We start from the raw sequence: 24,753 nt of genomic DNA on the forward strand, positions 1-24,753 counted from the left end.
CAATTGAAGCGCATACAGTTGAGTCTCATTATTCGTGGGTACGGTCCATAAATTTGCCACAAACACTGAATGAGTGAATATTGAACCACCGCTCTTGGGGAAATACAGGGTAAGCTTCCTGACAGCCTCTGGTGACACTCACATCAACCGATCAATACATAACTGTTTCATCAGTGTTTCTATTCAAAGACACCTGTTAAATACATGATACTGATTTAGTAGCATTGAACTCAGTATAACTCACGTCTGTACAAGGTTCATCTAACACACGCATTTTCTCTGTAAGGCACGTCCCAGCCTCCTCGCACTCAGGAACACTAGACAGCACTCCAGCACTGCTTGGGAGCCATTTTAAACAGCAAAACCACCAACCAAAAAGCCTAAGAATGAGAAAAACAGGGCACTAAACATATATAAAAAGGACATTTGTTTCCAGCATTAGAGCTGAAACAAAAAGTGAGAGTGTTTCCTTATTAATCTCATCAGGCACACCAGGCGACAAAAATTTTTCCCATTCTGTGCACGTCTTACAGAATGAATATACAGCCCCTAAACTCAAATGCAGCCGGGAGGGAGGAAGGAAGGTGCGCATTCTCGGATGGATGCACTGGTGCTGGCCTGGGCGGGAGGGAGAACTAACAGGGTCCTTCCTCGTCTCCCAGCCACTCCCTCAACTTGACTAACCGGGCCCTCAGGCCTCCCACGTGCCTCCTCTGGGCGAAGTTCCTCCGCTTGTCATGACGTCACCAGGGCTCGGCACGTGCCAACCCCGAGCTGACCTCATGGCCCCGCCCCTCCCCGTGACGCCACAAGCCTCGGCCCTGCTCCAAAGCCTACCTGCCTCTTTCTGACAGACGCGCGACTCCGAATTGCGGAGGTGGCCGTTTCTGCCGCTGCGGCCGCCGCGGGTGCCGCGGAAACGTGAGTCACCTCGAAAACGGTGAGTCGCCTCGGCCATTCGAGTCGGCTTCCCCTAGGGGCCCCCGGGAGCAGGGCTAGGCGTTCGCGCCCCTCGGACGGAGGGAATGACCTAGGACCGCAGAGCCCCCTCCCCGCCCGCGGCGCTCGCGCGGTGCATGGTAGGCACTGTAGTCCCCATGGCCGGCCGACTGCGCCTAGGGCGCACGGACGGACTACACCTCCCAGAGGCCTTTGGGCCGGTGGGGTGGGCGGTGTGCGCGTAAGCCCCGCGGGGCTGAGGGTCTCGTCCTCCGAGCGGCTGGACCCCGGCCAGTCTCGGCGATCGCTGGACCTCTGGCCCCTGGCCTTTCAAGGTAAAGAGACCCCCGGGGCGGCGCAGCGGGCCCGTCGCATGTTCCCAGGACGCTGATGCGATCCAGAGCGGCCCTCGGGATTTTGACGTTGTATCGTCGCTGGTTTGGCTGGTCACCCGCGGGGCTGCAGTAACAGCTTAGCCAGGCCCGGGCGGGCGGGCGCTGGGGCTCGGTGCCTCGGGGGCTGCTGGCCCTTTCCTCGAGGTCCCGCTTATCACAGCTCCCACATCCTCTGTAGAGAAGGTTGGTTAAATATCATGTCCGGTTTTCCGCTTTTTTTTTTTTTTTTTTTTTTTAAGGAAAGGGGGTTGGAAGGAGGGTCTCAGCGACAAAGAAGCCCCTGCTGAGCTCCATGGTGACCTTGGCAAGCCTGAGGGGCCCCCGCGCGGCTCGCCCTCCCCCGCCTGGCCCAGCTCGCCAATATCAGTAAATCCCTGCGCCCGCTCTTGGCCGCACGCGCTAGGGCCAGGTGGGGTGGCGGTGACCTGGCCTGGCTTTGGGCGCAGCCCCGTGCTATACAGAGCCTTGATGTAGTTGAACGCATAGCGTCATGCGAGCCCAGGTCTGGGCACTTGACTTATTTATGGGTGTGTGTGTGTGTGCTTCTATATTTGTCTAAATGTTCCTAGGAGGCCTCTCAACAGGTGTCAGGTAAGGAGCAAGCAGCTCTAAGTTTCTCCAAGTGTGGGCCTAAGAGCCTCTGCATCAGAATCACAGGGGCCTTTTTGAAAAGGGCCAGTTTCTGGGGGCCACTCCTAGAGGTTCTGATTCAGCAGTTACGGATGTGGACCAGGACTCTATATAATAAGCTCCCCAGATAATCCCCAGGCCCACCTGGGGCTGAGAACCTGTCCTAGAGTGAGGGGGATGGAGAACCTGGGGCATAGTATTTAAACGGACTTTGTATGCTGGGTCCTACTGCTGGGCAGGCCAGTGCATAGGCAAGTGTGTGTTGGTACTTGGTTTCTTAGCTCTGACCTAAGAGTTGGGTGGGGAGAGGCCTGCCAGCTCTGCCTTGCCCTCTGCCCCCACATTTAAGTACGAAAAATTTCAAACATACAGAGAAGTTGAAGAAATTTTACAGTGAATACCCATAGAACACCACCTAGAATGCACCACATTTTGCCATGTTTCATCATAAATCTAACCATTCAACAATCCATCTTATGTTTTGTTTATGTCTGTCAAAGTAAGTTCCAAACATCAGTCTAGTTTCCTCCCAAATAGTTAATCATGCATGTTAGTAAGCAGCGTCTTAGAATTATTCTTGCGTATTGTTTTTTAGCTAATAGAAGCCCTGAGTCTTTGAAAGTCTGTCTCCCATCCCTGAAGAAATGGAGGTTTTTCTGTAGGATGGGCCTCTGGAACCAGGAAGGAGCTTTACATGGGCTCTTACAGAGATTTGAAAACAGCAGACCATGGTTCTAGAATTACCTGAAGAGCAGTGACATAGCGTAGTACTTCAGGGACCAAATTGTTTTGAGGGGCAGCTAATGGACTGTGTGTGCCCTGTGACCAGGTTACCCCAGCAGAGCACGTTGGTTATAATTGATTTAGGTCATCACCTTGTATGCTGTTTCTCCTCTTCACCCTATAAGCTTGCCCGGCTTGAACTGGATGTTTCTAAAACATTGAACTGAATGTTTTCTAAAGCTCTAGGGCTGCAAAGCCCAGTTGACAAGCTTTGAGTCCTTGGGTACCAACCCCTAACCCTGAGAGGGAGAGAAGAAATGGGTCCTGTGAAAAATCATCTCCATTTTCAGAAATACATATTTTCACTCAATGTGATCCTTAGGGAGAGGAGAGCCAGGCCAGCAGTGGTGGCGTGAGGTTTATTGTCTCCCCATGAGGGCACTTGGAAATGGAATGCACAGGATGGAAATGTGCCAGTTTCTAGGACTCCACAAAGGGCTCTGTCTCCATCTCTACACAGTCAGGATTCTCCCAGGCATGTTTCCCTGGGAAATAGTAGCGGCTGCATTGCATTTAGTGCTCCAGAGGAGAGGGGGCGCCAGGCCTGGGCCTGGGGCAGAGCCCCTCCCCCTGAGAAGGCCACCCGCGCAGGGATTTTCCAGTCTGGTCATTCCTGAGCCTGCGGACCCACTGTCTGTCCTACTCTGTGAGTCAGCAGCCTCTGGTGATAACAGTGGGGTCCTGGGACCCAAACTGCCCAGATTTGGCAGACCACACTGTGGTCTGTCCAAGTGTGGTCTGCCGAGCCTGGGCAGTTTGTCTGCCCAAGCTATGTGACAGACATTTGCCCTCTCAGACCATCACTTGCTACATGTGATAGGTGAAAGGCAACAGCCAGGCCAGATGAAGACCTGTATCCTGTGAGTGCTGAAAAGATTAAGGTCCCCTAATGTTACACAAACTATGAAACCATGCAGTGCCGGGTAAAGAGGTCTAGTGACATTTTGATTCTTTCCATGAAAGCAGTTGTGATGTATTTTTGGTAACGTTAGATAATTATTCCAGAAGACATTTCTCATCACCTTTTTGGTGCTCCTGACCTGTGGGTGCTGGGAGCCCCTGAGTGGTCTATCTACTGGGTGATCTAGTACCATCTATTTTTACCACAAGGAGGTGTCATGAGGGTCCAGTAAAAACTGAGTGTGCTGGATACGTAATGTGTTCAGTAGGTGTTGATTCAGCCTGAATTCAGATCTATTCCAGTGTCTGTGTTTTTCCTTCCAGGAGAAATAGAGGCCAGGGAAAGTGGAAGGCAATGGGGAAGCAGGGAAGGGTTTCCCTGGGTGGGGTCTCAGGAGAATCCTAACTGCATATTAATTCAGGAAGAAGTGAAACGGTCGTCTTAGTTCTAACATTAAGAGCAGTGGCCTTCCAAGTTGGGGAAGCAGCAGGGGATTAAATTTCGTTTGCCGTGTGTTCCCTTTGTATGTGCTTTGTACCCACCTGGCAGCGCTCCCCTGGGTTCTGTCACCACAGCGCCCTGGGAGGTAGCACAGGCAGGAAGCAGCCAGAGCTCCTAAGTGACTTGCCCAAGGCTGCCAAACAGTGGAGACAGGGCTCCGGACCCAGCTCTCCCGAAACAGCGGGCGCTGAGGGAAAGGTGGGCTCTCCCAGCCCATCGTGCGAACTGCTCCGTGCAGTTGACTGTGACTCAAGAAAGGGTTTTTTTCTTGTCTGGTTTTTTGGCTGTAAACAAAGGCACTTTCATTAGGAAGCATGGACTACATCTCAGCCGAGGCTGTGTTCCGGCCCAGGGGCTGTGGGGCTTGGGCATTTGCGTTAGAAATAGCATAGGATGTCTAGTTAATTTAACCCCAAACCTCACGGACTCGCTTGTTCAACAGACCTGTGCCGGGTGCTGCAGGGCCCCGGGGATACGAGTGGGAGAGTCCCAGTGTTCTCTGATTGGGGAGAAGAGGGAGGGACCAAAGATTCCCTGGCGGGGAATTACAGGAAAGGCCCTCAGGTTTGCTGGAAAGAGGGTGGGAGAGTGTTTGGAGGCGGAGGGAAAGATCTGTGGAGAGGTCCATCGGTGGAGGTGGGGCAGGGTTTGGTTTGTTTGGAGAAGGGCGAGTTACAGTCTGGGGGTGGCTAGAGTGTAGTGTGGTAGAGAGGTCTGGAACACAGGGCCAAGTCCAGACTTTTCTCCTTAAACCTGACCAGTAGAGGAGATAGTGGATTTGAGAGCTTTTTGAGCAATGGTGTTAACAGTGCTTGCTGACAGGTCAAGGTGTAAGGTGCAGAGAAAAGTCTGAAAAACCTCTCAGACATCCATCTTGGTGCCTGGGGTACTGCTAACAGGGCCTGCAGGATGGGAAAGCGAGCTCCTGCCCAGACCAGCCAGGCTGTGTTCTTCGTGATGTGCTCCCTGGGGCTATGGAGAGACTGGCCCCAAACACCATCCCTGCCCTCCGGGAGCCGCTGGCCTGGCCGGGGTTGCTGAACCCTTGACCACAGCTGTCTATGTCCCCCCTGCTCTTAGTGACTCTGTTGGCACAGGCGTGGAACCTGTGCCTGCCTCCCTGCAGGGCCTAAGCAGGGCCCACGCGTCCCTGAGGCCTCCTCAGTGTCCCCCGCACGGACGGCCCCTTCGCTTACCTGGAGCACCTACTGTCACACGGATTCTCATTAGGGTTTTGCTGAGTATCTTTTGTCAGTTCTTCTCAAGTGTGAGCTGGCTTCCCTGCTGGATCTGCAGCAAACAGACCTGGGGTCACAGGGGAATGACCTCCATGGGATGTCTGCAGAGGTAATGAGTCAGGGATATTAAGTCTTTTCAAATGGTAACCACTTGGGGGAAAAAACACCACACAGACTTGGGTAGTGATGACTCTGCTGAATAAAACTGGTTTATCCTAGAACTGGAAGAATTCTGCCCCGATCCAGGCAGAGGCCTCACGTGATCATGTGAGCACCTCAGTGCCCAGACCTGCCCCTCCCCCCCACGTGCTGTGCTGCCTGAGGCTCAGGCTGCAGTGTCTGTCCTGTGTAGATAAGGTCATGTTACGTGTGTTTACGTGCTTTGCCTGGGGAGCATGGCGGCCACCCTGTGACCCATCTGTGGCTACAAACTGGCCGAAAAGAAGCCATGCCTGCTGCAGATGGGGGCCACACACTGTAGGGTTCCCCACCTCCAGCGGTCGTCTATTGATATCAGGACCTTTGGGGATCCATGGTAGTGCACCAGGCACAGTGCAGGGAGCGAAGAGCCCAGGCCATCATCTCACCCAGAGTAAAGGTGGACCTCCTTCCATAGCTGCGGACCTGGCCCAGCTCCCCGTGCCGCCTGCTAAGCCTCCCTGACCTCAGCCTCTGACCCTCGCGGCACCCACTCTGCCCCATCCCCAGCCCCCGGGCTGTGTGGGTGCATTCTGTGCCTCTGCCCTTAGCCTCGCTTTGCCTGGACCTTTCCACAGCTGTGCACATGCTTGCTCCTCACCTCCATCCCACCTTTGCCTGAATGGTCCCTGCTCAGAGAAACCTCTCTGCTTAAAACAGCAGCCCACAGCCCTCGCTTCCCTGCTCTTTGTTCCTCCACGGCGAGCCTCACTGTCTGACGGACTGTGGATTTGCTGTGTTTTATAGCCCCCATCACACCCCCCATGTAAGCTCCCCATGAAGACAGATGTTGGTGGAGTCCGAAGGTGTGGGGACCATGTGTGGCCCGTCACTCCCCCAAGTGACTCCCCCAAGTACAGTTTTGAATATAGAGTTGCATTCCCAAGTGAACATTCAGTGATTAGATTCTTTTTTCTTTCCCCTTCTTCCGTCTCCCCTTCCCCCCGACTCCAGTTCAAGCCGTTGTCTCTCAGTCTAGTTGTGTAGGACACAGCTCCCTGGCCCGTGCTGGTATTATGAGCCTTGCGCTCCCCCCAGATGAGGCCATCGGTTTGCCAGTCATGAGTCGGCCAGCTTTCACCGGCTGCTGGCCACTCACGCTGGCCACTGGCCACCCATGGCGGCACACGGTAGCCCACGGCAGCACACAGCAGCCCTCCAGCAGCTCATGGCAGCCCAGCTCCAGGGAGAGCCATTGTTCACAATCTTAGCTGTAGAGGGCACAGCTCACTGGCCCATGTGGGAATTGAACCAGCGACCCTGGTGTTAGGAGCACGGTGCCCCAACCACCTGAGCCACCAGGCCGGCCGTGATTAGGTTCTAAAGTCAGCTGGTCCTACCCTGTAAAGTCCTCGAGTAGCTTGTGAGCTCAGAGATGCTGACATTTCCCCTGAGGAGACAGCATGTTCACTTCAGTGTTTCTCTTTTTGTTCTGGGTGCGTGAAATCCATGTAAATTCACACAATGGAATTCCACTGGGTGACGCACTTTGTTGGGAGTGTAAAATCATCCTTCTCAAGATATTCTGAAAAACACTTTGGCAAACATGTGAGAAAAGAGACAGGGCGGAGACCGGTGCAGTGGAAGGGGCACTGAGCGTGAGTCAGGGCTGCATCTTGCTCACCGTTATCTCCAGTCCTGCACCCGGTCCTACCTTTGGAAGGTGCTTAGTAAATGTTTGATGACTAAATGAATGTCAGCTGGGGCTGTGGACTTTGTGATCTCTAATGACGTGTCCAGCGTGAAAGGTGGTCTCCTGATGTATGAGTCAGACAGAAATAGACACATGGTCAAAAACAAGGCAGCCCCAGACACAATGTGTGCTCTCATTTTGTCAAGATCCAAAATAATTCTTCTGTCCCAACTGGCAGGAGGAAACTCTTCAGGTCAGATGTCCATTTAGAGTGATGTGAATTTAGTTCGACTTCCGTATATTATTTCATATAATGTGATTTAAAATACTGACTAGATTTGTTCTCCACTCATATTTCCCAGAGCACTTTTGTTCCCACTCTTCCCTCTCGCCTTTTTGGACATCGTGTCCTTGGGAACGTAGAGCTTTGCTCTCCCCCATGGACTGGGGAGACTTGGGCAAGACCTAGCGTGAGCTCCTCCCCTGGGCCAGCCAGGCCCACAAGCATTTGTGTCTGAAATAAGTCTTCCAGATGGGTGGCTGGGACAGTGGTGGCCATGTGGCTTGGCTGCACTTCAGGGCCTTGCACTTTTTCCTGGATCAGGATGGTATGTCTTGATCTCAGATAACGGATTAAAGTAGAGACTTGCATTTTGTGAGTACGGCGAGGGCAGGAGTAAGGACTTTTTCTTTTCAGGGCTCCGTTTTCATCGCCTAAGTGATGGTTCTTGAGACTCATTGCGTTTCTAAAATTAGTTGGCCTTTTAGTTACCAATTCCTGCCTGTCCAACAGGTGCAAATGACTTGTTTATTCGCTGCTGGGTGTAGCTATGTCTGTTTTTCCAGCCTTTGTTCCTCATTCCCTCCTGTATGTACTTCCTTCTGGGCCCACAGTAGAACGTGCAGCTCCTGAGACCGTCCTGCCTGGGCGGCAGCCCTGAGGGCTGGAGGAGACCGCTGGGTGACAGGTCGGAGGCCTGGGCTGTACTCCCGGTGCTGGCTCCATCGGGAAAGCCCTGTAACCTCATCAGTCTCCGTTTTATCATGTGTCTCTTGGGATTTTCTTACCCCCCTCCCCCCTTCTCCTCTGCCAGGTGACCTCCCACGGGTCCCGTGGCTAAGATGGCCTTTACGTTCCACCTTCACAGGTCTAGCCCCTCAGTTTTCCTGGAACACTGGGCGGTGACCTGGCATGGACAACTGACGCATGCTGTCAAACTCACAGTGTCAACTTAGAGGAAAACTAGCGAACAGCCAGTGCGCCTTGGCACGTTTCTTCTCCTAGAGGCAAAGGCTGATTATACTCAAAGGCACCTTTCTGGGCTCGGGGGCAATACAGCACAGTTAGAAGGAGCACTTTGAGGAAGGAACCAGTCAAAGGAGCTGCCCATCCTAGAAAAACTAGAAACTGCACGTAAATAAAAAGATTCTGGATGTGTGCTTATACATAAACAAGTTGTCATGCAAGGTGTCATGTGGGGTCTCAGCTCTCACTCCCCGCACAGGAACGCAGGATATGGTGAGGCCTGCGGGGACAGAGCCAGGAGTGCAGTTTCCAGGCTCTTGGCCTCACATGGAAAGGTGCTGGCTCAGGTAGTAAATGGCCATCAATGGATTGGATGGCCATCAGCTGTGGCTAGTTGGCCGTCAGCTGTAACCAGTGAGCTATTGGCCACTAATATAACTGCTGTGGCTACACTAGCAGCAAATGGGGGCTAGCAAGAAGATGGTGGCTGAGCTAGCAAGCGCGGATTGCAGAGAGGCGCGGGGTATAGAGATATGACTCCCCTATCTATGGCTCTGTGGGTGTTCCTTTTTGGCCTCACCATGTCCTGCGTTCTCATGCGGGGAGCGGGACCAGAGACCCTGCATGACAGGCCAAAAAGGAACACCAACAGAGCCATAGATAGGGGAGTCAGACCACTATATTCTCATTGGTGGCTGGGTTGGAGACACAGGAAGCAGGAGCCATATGATCTGCAACTCACCGTCTGCTACTCTGCCAACCAACGCCACTTGCTAACTGCAATCCACCGCTTGCTAGCTTTGCGACGGCAGTTACATCAGTGGCTAATGGCTAACCAGTCACAGCTGACGGCCATCTGCTACATGAGCCAGCACTTTTCCACTTGAGGCCGAGAGCCTAGAAACTGCTCTCTGGGACTCTGTCCCCACAAAAGTCATCCAAAAATCCCACTACCCAGAGAAAATCTCTCTTAACATTTGGTGTGTAATATACAGTTGACCCTGGAACAGTGTAGGGTTAGGAGTGCCAACCGGCTGCATAGTCAAAAATGTACGTGTAACTTGACTCGCCCAAAACTTAGCTACTCACAGCCTTCTGTTGACCTCGCAGAAGAAGCCTTATCGACAACAAAGTCAGTTAACACATATTTTGTATGTTTTATGTATTCTATACTGTGTTCTTAACAATAAAGTCATCTAGAGAAAATGGTAAGAAAATCCTAAGAGAAAACACGTTTATAGTACTTATTGAAAAAAATCTGAGTAAGTGGATCCTCGCAGTTCAATCCCATTCAAGGGTCAACTGTATATATAAATACACATTTTTAAAGTAGAATCATACTACGTATATTGCTTTTACATTCTTCTTTCACTCAGTGTAACATCAAGACCATTTTTCTATGTCAATAAAAATATATCTGTATTATTTTGGGGGGCGAATACAATTACACTGTATAGGTAAACCAGACAGGTAACCAGTCCCTTTGGTTCAGCATCAAGACATTGATACAGAAAAACATTTTGCACATGACCCTTTGCTCACGTGTTCATTTAGCTCTAGTATAAATACCTCAAAAGGGAATTGAGTCAAAAAGAATGGACAGGTACCATGTTTCCCTGAAAATAAGACCTAGCCAGACAGTCAGCTCTAATGTGTCTTTTGGAGCAAAAATTAGTATAAGACATGGTGTTATGTTATTTTATATAAGACCCAATCATATACTATAGTAAAATAAGACGGGGTCTTATATTAATTTTCACTCCAAAAGACGCATTAGAGCTGACTGTCCAGTTAGGTCTTATTTTCGGGGAAACACGGTAACAGCTGTGCTCTGGAAAAGCTGTACTAACCTGCTCTGCTGTGGCCCACGTGCTGTTGACGCTGTGTCACAGGAAGTCAGAGTGGTTTGCCCAAGCTTTGACAGGATTCAGCATGGTATAAATGGTACAGTTATTACTGTCATCGTCATCACAGTTCCTAGGAATCTTACGACAGTGTACGCAGTTTAGACCCATTCTTTGAGTCCTATCTGCCTTTTGATTTCGCTTCAGATTAAGAGCAACCGATATATTCTCTCTCTTTTTTCTTTTTTCTTGTGTACTTCTTTCTCATGCTCTGCTGTGTCTCCATAAATGCAAGTAATACAAACAGGTATTTGTGTTTATTGAACACTGTGTGACAGGCTCTGAGCTACGTGCTCTTCATACACGACCTCATTTATGCCTCATCACAAGTCTGTGGGTCGGCTGCTGCTGCCATTTCACAGATGAGAAAACAGACTAGAAAGTCAGGTGGCCAGATGGCTGGCGTGGGACGTAGTGCCTGGGCCCTTCCAGCTTAGCCGTGCAATCAGGGGTCAAGCCTCCCCGCGGTAGGTAGGGCACAGGTGATGGTATTTGAGGCCATTGGCTTAGGCCAAGGTATTAGCTCGGTTGAACTGTGATACTGATCAGGGAGGAATGTGCGGTGGGCGGAGAACAGGATGGAAAAACCAGATCTGCTTCCCGGTCCTTTCCGTGTCTTGTTTTGAAGTATTTAGAATTCCCAAGGCATCAGATACACCCTTGTTCGAGTGTAAAAATAAATGGCTCACAGCCATCAGCGCTGCTGTCTCAGGGAGGGACTGTCTCTCATCCGCCTCCCTCGGGACGGACAATGGCAAATGGGCTGCGTTCAGGATTTCCCAGTCCTGCCAGTGCTAGAACTTGGCAGCCCGAGGGCCTGCTCAGTGAGCCCCGGGCCTCCACCCAGGCGGAGGTGGTGTGAGCTAGGGAAACCAAGTCATCAGGAAGTCTGTAAGGGGAGCTTTTCAGTTACGACCACTTGTTTATACACCCGTCCCCTGTCCCTTCCTTTGCCTGCTGGTCTCATTAACTCCACCTCCTCCTCCTGGCTTGCTCGGAGAGACGTACCCTGACCGCTGGGATGGGGCCGATCTTTCTGTACTTTCACAGTCCCTTAGACTTTTCTGTACACCATTGGTCACACTTTGTAATGTGGTTTGGGGTTTTTGGTGTGATTATTAACACCTGGCTCCACCACTTGACTGGAAGCTTCTGGAAGTCAGGGACCGCACCTCTCACTCCCTGCCTCTTCCCCAGCCTGTCCCCAGCATAAATTCAGTGCTACACAGCTAGGTATCAGCGTGAACAGACGGTTGTTATAACTAGAGGAAGCACCATTCCCACTCTGAGGGCCGTCACACAGACTGTCCCTGAGCCCAGCCCGGGGGACTTGGGGAGCAGGACAGTATGTGGCGTTGCCCACGGAGTTAGCAGCCTTTCTTGGCAAATAAGTGTCTCAGTTGTGAGGACGCTTCACACTGCGTGGTGTCCACATCCGTGTCTCAGTTCTCACGCAGCCTCCAAGGTAGGCAGGTGGGCTGTGGATGAAGTGCTGTGTGGGCCAAGCCTCCCAGGAAGGGCTGTGTCCACTCGGGCCTGCACACTCGGCAGGGGCTGAGTGTACCCCCTTACCCTGTCCTCTGAGTGGACCCAGGGGACACAGCAGGGTTTGGGGGTTTCCTTGGGCCTCTGCTCCTGCCAGGGCAGTGGGCACCTCCTTTGTTCAGGAGATGGGAGCTGCCTTTCAGTTTGCCCAGCAAAGCCCAAAGCCCTGCTCCTGGCCAGACGCCTGGAACCTGCCTCCTGGGGACAGAGGAACCCCTCTAAGGCCAGCTGGCATCCTGGTGCCATGGCTGCAGGGAGGGTGAGACCCTCTGGGAGAGGCAGGAGCAGGCCAATCCAGCTCTGGGAAACGCAGCCCTGTAGCTGCCACTGCCAGCACCTCGGGTGGATGGCCAGGGTCTCTGGGCACAGTGCCGTTCCTGGGGCATTACTGACCATGGAGCTCCAAGGCAGCCATCTGAAAGGAGCAATGGTCCTGGTAGGATTGCTCGTGTCTCTTCCTTTCCAAGAGTTGTCTTGGGAGCCCCTCAGAACACGTGGCCTCCACTCGGCTGTGCTGCGGATAACGTGTGCTGGGCCAGCCAGGCTGTTTGATTACAAATCCCCCGGGATCCTGTGGGACGTGCACACCAGGATCCCCACTGTTGTGCGAGCAGAAGCTGCCCTGGCAGAGGTGCCAGACCTGTTTTCCTTCCTGTTGGAAGTTGTTCTCCATAAATGATGACGATAGCAGGTGCTGTTTATTCAGTGTTCCCGTGTTCTAGGCTCTGAGCTCCTGTTCTAGGCATTTTGCATACACTGTTTATTGTACACCTTGCTCTAGCCCTGAGGTAGGCATGATCTCCCATTTGCAAATGAGGAAACTCAGGCTCAAGAGGTCACAGCTAGAAAGTGGTAGAGCTGGGTCTGAGGCATTCTTTAAAGCTTCGCACTTTGCAGCGAGCTTCCCCGGGGCAGGGCCTTGGTGTGACAGCAGCAAGCTCACGGACTCACAGGACAGTCCACTCTCGGTCTCAGGGCTCTGTCTGCAGGCACCCCCTATGGTCTGTTGGGGGTTCCTCTAGCACAGGGGTTCTCGAAAAGTAGGGTGCAGTCTCCTGGAGGCTTCCTGAGAGACCTTCCAGAGGCTGAACGTCAGAACTATTTTTTACAACAACATTAAGACATTGTTCTGTTTCCTTTTTTCATTGTGTCAGTGTTCACACTGCTGTGTAAATGCAGCTGAGAGTGAAACTCCTGCCAGGCTGAGCTCCACTCACGGCGGTGGCACCAAACCGTGCTAGTCATGGTAGTTGTGTCCACCACACACAGACGCACACACCAGACGCCAGTTTCATTTAAGAAAAAGCAGTAAAAATTAACTTGGTTGCATCTTGCCCCTCAAGTGCACGTTTTTAATATTTCGTGTAATCCAATGTGAGGCACTCAGGTGAAGTATGATGGCTGCCTGGAGGAAAGGCACACGCAGTTTTGAGTTGTGAGCTGAACTAGCTTTTTTGTGGCACTCCATATTTACTTAAAAGAACAACTGACATATATCTACCACGGTTATTCAAACTTGGGGATTTAGCAGACATTTTCTTGAAAATGAACAAAGTGTGCCTACTACTTCAAGGAAAACAACTGGCCTTTTGTTTTTGTATATGTTGCCAATGATAAAGTTTGAGCTTTCAAATGAAAATCAGTTAGAATTTTGGAAAACTTGTATCTGCCACTGTGAGCTTGACAGCTTCCTGATACTTTTCTGATGAGACCGAGTTTACTAACTCAGTCTAACAATGTGAGTTTTTTGAGGGGAGGCTGTTACATATGAGATGTGTCAGCGTTGCTAGATCTGCATGATCCGGGCTCATCATTGTGAACCAGTATTTTCCAATGACCCGTGTCATACATGCTGCTACAAAATCATGCATGTGTAAAAGATCCGTTACAGTGCAAGGTAGACCAATGATTTTTCACGTCACAGAGTAGGAAACATTCATTGATAAGGAGGCAGATTCCATATTGCAGCTAACTTGAAGAAACTACCATTTGTCAAGTTTGTGGCTGTGAAGTAAGTGAAGACTGTCCACAATTACCTGAAAAGACTCTTCAAATGCTGCTCCCTTTTCTAACTACTGATCTGTGGGAGGCTGGCTTTTCCTCGCCTACTTCAACCACAACCACACATCACAGCAGATCAGCTAGAGAAGCGGAGTCCAGCTGTCTTCTCTTAAGCCAGGTATTAAAGAGGTGTGCAAAAATATAAAACAAGACATTCTTCTATTAAATCTGCTTCAGAAAGTAGTTATTTAAAAGTTATTTATGTTAACATATAATGAGTTTATCATTTTTAATGAATGCTTTTAAAAATTCCTCATTTTTGGTTTCTAACATGGTAAGTACTGATAGCTAGAACCCACGAAACAAATTCTTCCTGGAGTCCTCCATAATTGAGTGTGAAGGAGGTCTTGAGACCAAAAGGTTTGAACACGGCTGCCCTAGCAGCCCCTGGGGGAGACTTGTCAGAAAGTCGCAGGCCTCCAGGAGCACCCACGCATGCGCAGATGAGTCTCAGCGTCAAACTGCCCCTCCCGCCCTCGGACTGGTCCTTCCTCCCGAATGGGGTGTTGGTCTATGTCGGGGGCGAAAGAGACCTGGGACAGGGTTGGCACCCGCCTGGCAGTATGCAGGACCGTTCAGACTGCAGAATTGAACTGGCAGCAGTGGCTGTAGCCAGTGAGAAGCGTATCCTGCTGGCCTGGGCCCAGGCCCTTCAGCTCCCACGGGGAGCCTGCCGGGGCTGCCTTGAGCTGCCAGTTGGCCTGGCGTTGGCCCTGGATCAACAGCGGCACTCTCTGCAGTGAGTGATGAATAGTTGGAGGCAGAGCAGAACGCCAGAGGCGTTTCCCAGGGCCCAGAGGTCCTGTACTTTGAACTCTCTGGGAAATGGGGAGACCCAGAGGTGGAGACTCTGTCACCAGGAATCAAAGCTGCCCACCACTGACCTGTCCTAAAATTGTATTCTTTTCAAAATTTTATTTCTAGTTATGCAAGTAATATACAAATACTTTCTCATTAAAAAATATATATATAATGAAGGAAAACCTCCCTTCTCTTGACTGTGACCACCGAGCTTCAATCCCAGAGGCGATGGTTTTGGTCTGAGATGTTTCTTCCCTGTCTCTTTCATTTATATTGTGTATAAACACCACTGTCTAGACCTGAGTGGGTGTTTTTGTTTTTTTTTTTGAGCTAGAATTCACACATCATACAATTCACCCTTTCAAAGTGTGCACACAACTCCCTGGGTTTAGTGTGTTCACAGACTCATGCAGCCATCACCACTGTCTGATTCAAGAGCATTTTCTTCACCCTAATGTGTGTTTGGACCCTAAAGCATTTTCCTCCCCTGCACAGCAAGTCTGGCAGGTAATGGGCACATACCTGGACAAGAGGCAGGGGTTCCAGTCCCAGGTCCCCAGGAAGACCGAGGCTCAGGGAAGGTCCGTGACCCACAGAATTTAAGGCCAGGGCTGTCTGACTCGAGCTCCACTCTCCTTGCTCACCCTGTTTTCTCATTAACTGGCAGACTGACAGGGGGCAAAGCCTTGCTCCTTGGGAATGGGAGAGGGAGGTGGGGTCTTGGGTTCTTGCTGACTGTCCTGACCCCACATTGGAAGCTGTCACATTCCTCAGTAGCTGCTTAGAGTATTGTGTTTGATACAGCTGGCCTGGGATTGGTGGGGTTGGAGTTGGGTGGGGGGGGATGAGGCAGTTTTGTTTGCTTTCATGCCCCGTACCCTAAAACCCACAGCAGGCGTCTCAGAACATGACTTGCATCCACCTGGGAGAACCGTCATCGGGGCCACTCCTATTCAGAGAAGACGCAAGAGCCGCTCTGTGTATGTTGAGACCTGGTTAGTCTCTGTGACGTGGCTGATGTTGGAGTTGTGTGAGGGGAAGAGGGAGGGGCTGCAATATTGGGGTACAGAGCAGAAGTTCCCACTGTGGAACACACTGGCATTGAGCACTGAGCAGGCCCGGGCTCTGCGGTGGCTGCTGATCCAGCCCAAACAGCAGGTGGCACTCAGGGTTCCACCGTGGGTCCAGACAGACATGAGACAGGCTTCATCTCATTTCAGGGTGACTGGAATAATTCCGTCCTACGTACAAGCACAGTGGGTGCTAGGCTGTTGGTTGTGGGCACAGGGCCAAACGACCTCAAATGACCCCCCATTCTATCCCCCCGTGGACCAAGGGGCATGTGCAGGCCCTTCCTCTCCCTGCCCCATAAGGGTCCCAGAGACTACTCATGGCCTCCCCTCCTGTCCCTTGGGGCTCCCCTTGGTCCACCCCCAGTTCCCCTCGGCCTCACCCTGCGGCCCTCTCCATCCTAAGGGTGATCTTGCCGCTGCCCTCAAGGACTCAGGCCTGTGATGGGAATTACAGTGACCAGCACGGGGAAGCTGCAGGCTCATGGTGTGTGCTCCAGCGCCCACAGCACCTTCTTAAGCGCCTTCTGACTCATCAGCCACCTGCCCCACGCAGCCTCCCGACCCTGCGACAGGTCAGGGTTGTTCCTTCCAGGCCAGGCCTCAACCTGGAAATGCAGTCAAGGGGACACTGATCTCTGTTAGATCCTCGAGGCCCCTGTGGCATGGTGCCACCCAGGAACCCAGCATCTGCCCTGCACACATTTCTGGAGCAGTTCTGTCTCCCAAGGGCCAGCGGCTCCTAAGCAGGAGCTGTCAGGGCTGGGGCAGCAGCACATCACTTTTACGCTGCGCTAAGTGGGAAATTCCCCAGCGCCGTAGAACTGAACCTGAAAACAAGGTGAACAGGAATTGAAGGCTCAAAGGAATCCCCTGGAAACACCTGAAACTGACTGCAAGGCCGTGTGACCCTGGACATGTAACTGAGCCAGGTTGACTTTCTCTGAACTGGAGATGCCAATGGGGCTGCCTGTTGGCTGGTCTGAGGACGGTTTGTACCTGTCCAGTGTCGCACCCGTAGCAGCACCCAGGGACTGTCCCCTGATTCTGACCGTGGTGTCAGGATTACCACTCTAGGTCCTTCCTCGGTAATGTGTCTTGAGCTTCTGCAATCCTGCAAGACTAAGAAGCGTGCGCCTGGAATACACTGTCCTCTCGGCCTGTGTCAGGTGTGACTGCTGCTCCACCTTGTTGGGCCACAGCTGTGCCAGTGCTGTTACGCGAGGACTTCATCTAAGACTTTGCATTCCATGTGCTTCGGCTCACTGAGAACACCTCCGCTCCGACGCTCATGGATGAGTCAGGACACGCTAGGGGCTCATGAAACCTGCAGGGTGGGGTCTCTGCCCTCACACCTGTACGGGTGACCCATCTGGGATGGCCTCTGGGGGGTCAGCACTGCACTGGCTGGTCAGCTGCTGAGCAGTCAGCTGGATCTCTACTCCGTTCTGAGAGGATTTTTTGTGTTATTATTTGGACTGGATAATACCTGCACATTCACAAAATCCAGAGGGTGTAAAGAGCTGTACTAAAGTCCTCCGGGCCCCCAGAAGAACCCCTGTTCTGTTTAGTGATAAATTGTGAAGGTTTTCAGATAGCCCTCTATTTCTTCACAGTTCACAGCTACAAGATGTAAATGGAGGCTGAGGCCCGTCTCGGGCTTCTGTGGCTGCAGGCTGACTTCACTGGCTCCCAGGACCCCAGGCCTCACTCTTGTCTGCCGGGAGCTGCACAGCTGCTGGTCTTGCGGCCCCTTCCTTAGCCTCTGGTAACCCACAGTCCGGCCCCTGCCCAGCAGCGAAGTTCCCGGGGCTGAGACCTTGATGCTACGTTTGTAGCTTAATTTGTGTAGTGTGCATTTTTATTGGAAAACTGGCTTTTGGACACGTGACTTTTAAAAGATTGCATTTCTGTAGTTTTTATTATACCTTAGACAATCGCATTTTGTGGGACTGCACATTTGGTTTTATATTGGGAGGCGCTGGGGGAACTGGGGTTTGAATTCTGGAAATCTTCACGAGCCGTTTTTTGGAAACCTCCGTCCTTCATATTGAAGAGTGTGCCCCCCACCCCACAGTTCAGGAGGGCGGCTGCGGGGTGGGTGTGGATGTGGATGGGAGGGGAGAGAGAGGAGCAGCAGGGCCCTGCTGCCCAAGGGGAGGGGCTGGAGAAGGGGCTCTGGTGTGTGCGGTCAGTGCCTGGAGTGCACGTGTCCCTGTGTGTTTCGGGCACCTGTGTGGCCTGCAGTCGTGCCTGCTGTAGGTCCAGAGGGCGGCTCCATGTGCAGGGCTTGTACCCTCATGATGGTGGAATTCCACAAGTAGATTTTTTGTGCTCTGGGAGACTGCAGAATTAGATCGAATGATTTGGATGACAAGGCAGGCCATGCCTGCATCCTCAGAGGTGGTGCCTGGTGTGCGCACGCACGTGTGTGCACATGTGCCCCTGCTCCCTGGATGTGGAGGGGCTTGGAGGACCCAGGCACCTTCCTCCCTCCTAGAACCTGAAGGTGCTCCAGTGACTCTCCAGGTGCGGTGTAGCCTTTATTCCTTGCTCAGAGCCTCCTAGGGGTGAGCCAGGGCTGCGTGGTGGACAGTGGTGCCACCCTAGGGCCATCCCAGACGGTTGGAGGATGGGATTTTGTGGCAGATGCCCCCCCATGGTCTAATAGACTTGGCGTACTACAGATTTCTGCAGACACAAGTCAAGCTTCTTAAGGAGGCTCCTTTTTCTCTCACTAGGAGGATACCTAATGGGCTGGCGGTGGCTCCCGCCTGGAAGGGGACCTCCTGTGACATCCTCTAGAGGCTCTGCTGCTCCCTGTTCTTGATCCTGTGCTGTTAGAATTCACCTGCGGTGGGGTGGGAGAGTCACTTAGGGTCCTAGACTCAGCTCTGCCTCTAATACGCCACGTGACCTGGGACAAGTACCCTCCTTTCTTGGCCCCCATGTCTTCAAAGGATAATTATAAGCAGGAACTCATAAGAGCGGGCGTATACGTTATAAAGACTTGGGAAGATGTTCCGCCTCACGGTGGTCAAAGCAATAAAAGTGACCAGTGTCATAACACTCCAGATTGTGATGCCAGTATCCAAAGTCTGCACTATAAATTGGCATCGTCCTGCACCGAAGGCATCAAGTGGCCTTACCCTGTGACCTCATAATCACCCTTCTGGCAAATTTAGTCCAAAGAAATAATCCAAGAAAGAGAAAGAGCATTAGCCAGAGGTATTCCCTTTTTAACTACCTTAATAGGCGTCGGTCAAGTAAACAGTGATGGGCCCACTTTAGGGAATATCAAAATTGATGGTCATAGGGTCTTGCAAGATGGAAATATATGTCACACAATGTTAAAAGGGTTTAAAACTGTCACAACAACTACATAAAAATAATAGGTGCCTGTGCATGCAGAATGGCAGAACATGCAGAGACTGGCTGCATTAGGATGATAAGATTGGGCAATTTTGTTTTCCTTTCCTTTAGTTTTTTCAGTAAGTGTTATTGACATAATCATCTACATACCATACAATTTCGCCCATTTAAAGTGTGCAATTCAGTGTTTTTTAGTATATTCACAGAATTGTGCAACCATCAGTACTGTTTTAGAACATTTTCATCACCCCAAAAGGAAACTCTGCTTGCCATTCTCTGCCCCCGCCCCTCCCCCGCAAGTCTGGCAACACATATGCTTTGTGTCTCAAATGATGTGCCTGTTCTGGACATTTTGTATAAGGAATCATAAAATATGTGCTCCTTCGTGCCTGGCTTCTTTCACTGAGCATGTTTTCATGGTTCAGCCACATTGTCAGTCCCTCATTACTTCTCATGGCAAATAATATTCCATCGTTTGTTTATCCATTTCAGTTGGGGGACATGACTTATGTATACTCTCTGGCCATTGTGAATAATACTTCTATGAACATTCCTGGGCAAGGGTTTGTGTGGCACAAGTTTTCAGTTCTCTTGTATATATCTAGGAGTGGAATTACTGGGTCATGTGCAACTTTTGAATGTTTTGGGGAACTGCCAGACATTTTGCACAGCAGGTGCACCATTTTTACACCCTCAGCAGTGTGTGACGTTTCCATTTTCTCTACATAATACTTTTGTCTTTTTTCGTTTTCGTCATCCTAGTGGAGCTGATGTGTATGAAATGGTACCTTGTTGTGGTTTTGATTTGCATTTCCCTTTTGGCTCTTTTCATGTGCTTATTGGGCATTTGTTTATCTTTGGAGAAATGTCTACTCAGATCCTTTGCCCATTTCTTGTCTTTTTGTAAATGAGTTAGAAGAGTTCTTTATATATTCTAAATGCAAATCCCTTAGTAGATATATGATTTGTAAAAATTTTCTTCCATTCTTGTGGATTGTTTTTATACTTTCTTGATAGTGTCCTTTGAAGCAGTTTTAAATTCTGATTAAATCGAATTTATCTTTGTCTTTTGTTGCTTGGACTTGGTGCCTCTGGCCCTGCCACTGATTTGTTAATTTTAATATTTACTGTTTCCAGGCTCCGTCTCCCCTGGCAGGATTATTTGGGGCCCTCCATCTCTGTACGTATGGTTCTGAACTTAACCCTGGTGGGCTCTAGGGGACAGCGACACTACGGGAGTTGCTTTCACTGTGTCTTTTGTACTGTTTAGAATCTAAACAGGTGCTCAGTGAACCTTGTGAAGGAAATGAGGGAAAGTTTCACTTGACAGACACCATCAGCTTCCTCCCCACCCCACCCACTCCCCAACAGAGACACCACCGTGCACAGCTGGCTCTGAAAGCTGCTGCTCTGGGGGTTGTCTGGGCCTGGCGGGGAGGATGCAGAGGACCAGCCATGCATGGCCCCGGGAGAAAGCAGCAGTGAGAGGGGAAGGGGGAGCTAGGAGAGGGTAGGTACGGGCCCTAGGGGGTGGGGGAGGCCAGACAATGAGGGAGTGTGGCTTCCCGGAGGGTGCACACATCCCTCCCAGTCCTGTGCTGAGGGAGCTGCCTGTCGTTCTCCCCCCGAAACAGCGCCCCAGAACCCTCCTGGCAGCCCAGGCCAGCACTGGAAGGAGTATCACCAGCCTACCAACTCGAGTGCCTGGGATTTGAGGTAAAAAAAAGTCTCCTAGATCCCCTCCCACCGCAGGCCATGCTGCCACGGGGAGCCCTAGATTAGGTTCCCAAGCTACTAGGGGGGCTCACCTCACTGGCTGGTTCTGTCTTTCTTACTGACTGGGTTGTGTCCTTTGGGTCACCCTCACTCTCTAGCTTTCACACAGGAAGTGTGTGTGACCACTGAGGTTAGCAGCTTCTTGAGAAATGTGGAAGGTGGTGGCTCTGGACCAGGTAACACCTGGTGACATTGGGCATCTTCAGGACCTAGAGGGAGCCTGGTGACCGTTCTCCTGAAGGAAATCGGTCTGGACCCATCAGCCCTGCTCTGTCCAGTGGGGAGACTTACCTGAAAGGGAGTACAAGGTGACCTGAGCCCTGCGGGCAGGGACACCTGCAGGAGCTCCAGGAGGCTCTGTATGCTTGGGCTCATTGAGGGTGGCGCTCTGAGGACTGTCACACACCTTGTGCAGCAGCCTCCTGTCACAGAGCAGTGCCCAACTGGCTATAGTGGGGGCTGGGAGCATAGTTCACTTCTGGGTTTTCCCTCCAGGTCTAGGAGAAGCCTTGAAGATGTCTAACGACCCACCCCCTCCTTATCCTGGAGGCCCCACAGCCCCACTTCTGGAGGAGAAAAGTGGAGCCCCGCCCACCCCAGGTAGGGTTCAGTGCGCCCTGGTCCCGGCCCTGGCCCATCCCAGCTGCTAGAAGCTGGTGCCTGGAACAGCCCTCCCACCAGCAGTGTGGCTGGGTCCCTCCGAGCTTCCTCTCCCTGCCTCTCTGTCCAGGCCGAACCTCCCCAGCTGTGATGCAGCCCCCACCGGGCATGTCACTGCCCCCTGCAGACATTGGACCGCCACCCTATGAGCCACCAGGCCACCCCGTGCCCCAGCCTGGCTTCATCCCCCCACATGTGAATGCAGATGGCGCCTACATGCCTCCAGGTAAGTTGGAAAGGGATCCCAGGGGCACACAGGCGTCTGCCTAGCCCAGCAGGGCTGCCAGCCAAGCCTTTGCTGCAGGCAGGTGCATGTTCTGTCTGTAAGAGTGTTTAATTGTAGGGGCAGGGGGCTGATTGTGGGCATGGAAGGTGGACATGGGAAGGTATCACAGAAGCAGGTGCTGTGGACAAGCCAGAGGAGCCCAGGGCCCTGCCAGGAGGGCTGGCTCCTAGCAGGCCCCTCAGGCACAGTGGCGGGTGCTGTGGACTCATGGGTGCGAGGGGGGCCACTCCCTGCCAGAGACCTGAGTCCATGGTGCAGGCCTGCCTCCTGCTCACCCAGCAGCACTTCAGACAGACTGCTCAGGCCAGAGAAGGGCCCAGGGCTCCTGCTCAAATGGTTAGGGCAGGTGGGGCAGGTGGCTCTGCCGTGTAGGACCTGACACTGGTGGGGAGCAGAGCCCTAGGTGCAAGAGGGGCTGTGAGCAGCAAGGCTTTCCCTCCTGTGCTTGAGGTCCTTGGGCACAGCGCCCAGCCCCATGTGTCAAAGGCAAAGGAGCAAACGATTGAGCTGACTGACGGGAGGAGAGGGAGGGCCTTGTTCCCAGCTCCCTGCCACATCTGGCTGGGCCAGGTCTCTTGTTCTGGTCCCCATGGGGCGGGGACCAGGAAAGGCTGGAAGAATGTGCATGGTCACCTTGGCCCAGGGCCTGGTCCCTGACGCCTCAGCTGTGTCCTGGGTGCTGGAGGCCTTGGGGCTGTGTGCTCACCTGACCTGTGGGTAAGTGGCAAGCCAGTGACATATCTGCTCCATCTTCTGTGCCGTTCTAGGTTTCTACCCTCCTCCAGGCCCCCACCCACCCATGGGCTACTACCCGCCAGGGCCCTACCCACCAGGGCCCTACCCTGGCCCTGGGGGCCACACAGCCACGGTCCTGGTCCCTTCAGGGGCTGCCACCACGGTGACAGTGCTGCAGGGAGAGATCTTTGAGGGGGCACCCGTACAGACGGTGTGTCCCCACTGCCAGCAGGCCATCACCACCAAGATCTCCTACGAGATTGGCCTAATGAACTTCGTGCTGGGTTTCTTCTGCTGCTTCATGGGGTAGGTGGGGCAGGTGCTCCTGGGTGGGGGCTGCGCGTGCCCACCGTCCAGCAGCTGGAGTGGGCCCGGTGTCCTCGGCACCTCCTTCAGGCCCCCCGCCCCCCGTCTCTCCCCATCTTTGATTCAGGTGTGATCTGGGCTGCTGCTTGATCCCCTGCCTCATCAATGATTTCAAGGATGTGACGCACACGTGCCCCAGCTGCAAAGCCTACATCTACACGTACAAGCGCCTGTGCTAACGGAGCCGGACTGGACTCCCTGCCGTCAGTCTGGCCCCCTGTGCTTTGTTCCCCACGCTCAGTGGCTCGTGTCCCCACTCCCATTTCGGGGTGGAAGCCATTCCAGGCCCCCTGGAGTCTTGTCCTTTCCGCCATGCCCTTCCCTGAGCATCTGACTCTTCCGGCAAAAATTCTGTTGGATTGAAGGCCAAGGGTCAGCGAGTATTGTCAGGGAGCTGGCACTGAGCTCGTGTGCCGCTGGTCTGCTTGGTGTTTGGCATCAGAAAGATCAGTTGGGAAGGGTCTCCCTGCTGAGGTCTCACTTCTCCGTTTCTGTACAAAGTACCAGTTTGGTCCCGATTCTCCCTGACACCAAAAGCAGCCAGAGCAGCGGCTGGTTCCCCAGACCTGGGCCTGCAGTGGGCTGTGCTTGTAGCCACAGTTGTTTCTGACCTGCTGGCTGGGAGCAGGGGAGTGGTCTGAAGCAGGACAGGGTCATAAGGCCAGGGTTTGTCCTGGGGTGCTAGAGGCGGGCATGATGGTCAGAAGGAATGACTCTGGCCCTCAGAATTCTCAGGAACTCAACACCTTGTCCAAGTGCCAGGAGCCACCTGGAGTAAGGTAGATAGGTCGGCACAACTGCAGATCAGGGGTAAGTGACTGGCTCACCACGAAGGGCCTCGCCTCTGACCCCTGCCTGGCTCCCTTTCTGGTCATGGCTCTCTGAACCCATCTTTGCTAGGGCCAGAAGGAATGCTCAGGAACCCATCCCTCTGTCTGTACCACTTCCTTGCTGTGTGTGGGTATGACCTCTGCCGGGTGGTTGGAAGTGGCACACAGGGCCCCCCCCGTGGGCACTCAGGTTTGCAGTGCTCTCTCCATGGAGCCTCTTCCCAGTGAATGCTGGGCCCCTCGCCCTGGCTGACTCGCGTCGCTACGCTTGCTCCAGGCACTGCGGTAGGAGCAGCTGCAGCACTGGACTGGGGACAAGGAAGGAGCAGCCACAAGTGGCGGACGTGCCCTGGTGGATGCTAGCCCTACCCTGGGCCTGAAGCCACACTGTATCTTCTGATTGATTTGTCTGTGAACTTGCTCGCGTGGACCGCTGTACCCTGCCACCACCCCTCTCTCCTGGTGCCACTGCATGGCCTCCTGTCACTGTGAATCGTGGCCGGTCTGTTTGTAGTTTCTCATTAAATGGGCCCTTCCACTCCCCTGCCCTGGGCCTCTGCTCTCTTGCCTGGCTTCCTTCTTTTGCAAGGGAACGGGTGGCACTACAGGTAGGTTAAGGGTCGCGTCCTCAGGGTCCCGGTGCTTCTGCTGCACTGACTGCCTAGGGACGACACTGACTTTTAAGTAGCTACTTAAACCAATGCAGAGTCTGTATTCCAGCTGTGCCTGGGCCGGGACATGTGAAGCTGTCACAGCGCTGTACGGTCAGCTTACTCTCTCTGATACTTTCACCCATCCACACCACAGCGTGCGCCCGCGGAAATCTGTCAGCTGGAGCCCCCAGCTCGAGTTCAGGGGGGCAGCAGGTACCTTCGCTCCCTTA

The 24,753-nt window shown here is 52.7% G+C and overlaps 2 protein-coding genes across 9 annotated transcripts in view; one reads left to right on the plus strand and one right to left on the minus strand.

Moving 5' to 3' along the window:
- The window catches only part of C10H16orf96 (chromosome 10 C16orf96 homolog), a 35,319-nt gene extending 34,351 nt beyond the window's left edge, over positions 1 to 968 (minus strand). Inside the window, exon 1 of one of the 2 annotated variants that reach the window (XR_016022593.1) lies at positions 838 to 968. The gene's annotated coding sequence lies outside the window, so the exon portion shown is untranslated. The remainder of the gene's footprint in view (positions 1 to 837) is intronic. The other variant, XR_016022592.1, reaches the window with a different exon arrangement.
- Positions 790 to 24,436, plus strand: CDIP1 (cell death inducing p53 target 1). 7 transcript variants are annotated; one of them, XM_019756430.3, is made up of 7 exons: positions 813 to 940; positions 20,355 to 20,397; positions 20,852 to 20,933; positions 21,489 to 21,593; positions 21,724 to 21,879; positions 22,707 to 22,980; positions 23,108 to 24,436. In XM_019756430.3, exons 4-7 carry the CDS (start codon positions 21,509 to 21,511, stop codon positions 23,217 to 23,219), a joined length of 627 nt encoding a protein of 208 aa, XP_019611989.1. In that variant the 5' UTR covers positions 813 to 940; positions 20,355 to 20,397; positions 20,852 to 20,933; positions 21,489 to 21,508; the 3' UTR covers positions 23,220 to 24,436. The 7 variants fall into 7 exon arrangements, with proteins under 7 accessions (XP_019611988.1, XP_019611992.1, XP_019611989.1 ...); XM_019756428.3 differs by lacking the exon at positions 813 to 940 and adding an exon at positions 1,136 to 1,274; XM_019756429.3 differs by lacking the exon at positions 20,355 to 20,397 and having other exon boundaries at positions 790 to 940.
- The last annotated feature ends 317 nt before the right edge of the window (positions 24,437 to 24,753 follow it).

This window comes from Rhinolophus sinicus, chromosome 10 (genome assembly GCF_057876585.1).
Source record: "Rhinolophus sinicus isolate RSI-liver-muscle chromosome 10, RSI-T2T, whole genome shotgun sequence".
Lineage (NCBI taxonomy): Eukaryota > Metazoa > Chordata > Mammalia > Chiroptera > Rhinolophidae > Rhinolophus > Rhinolophus sinicus.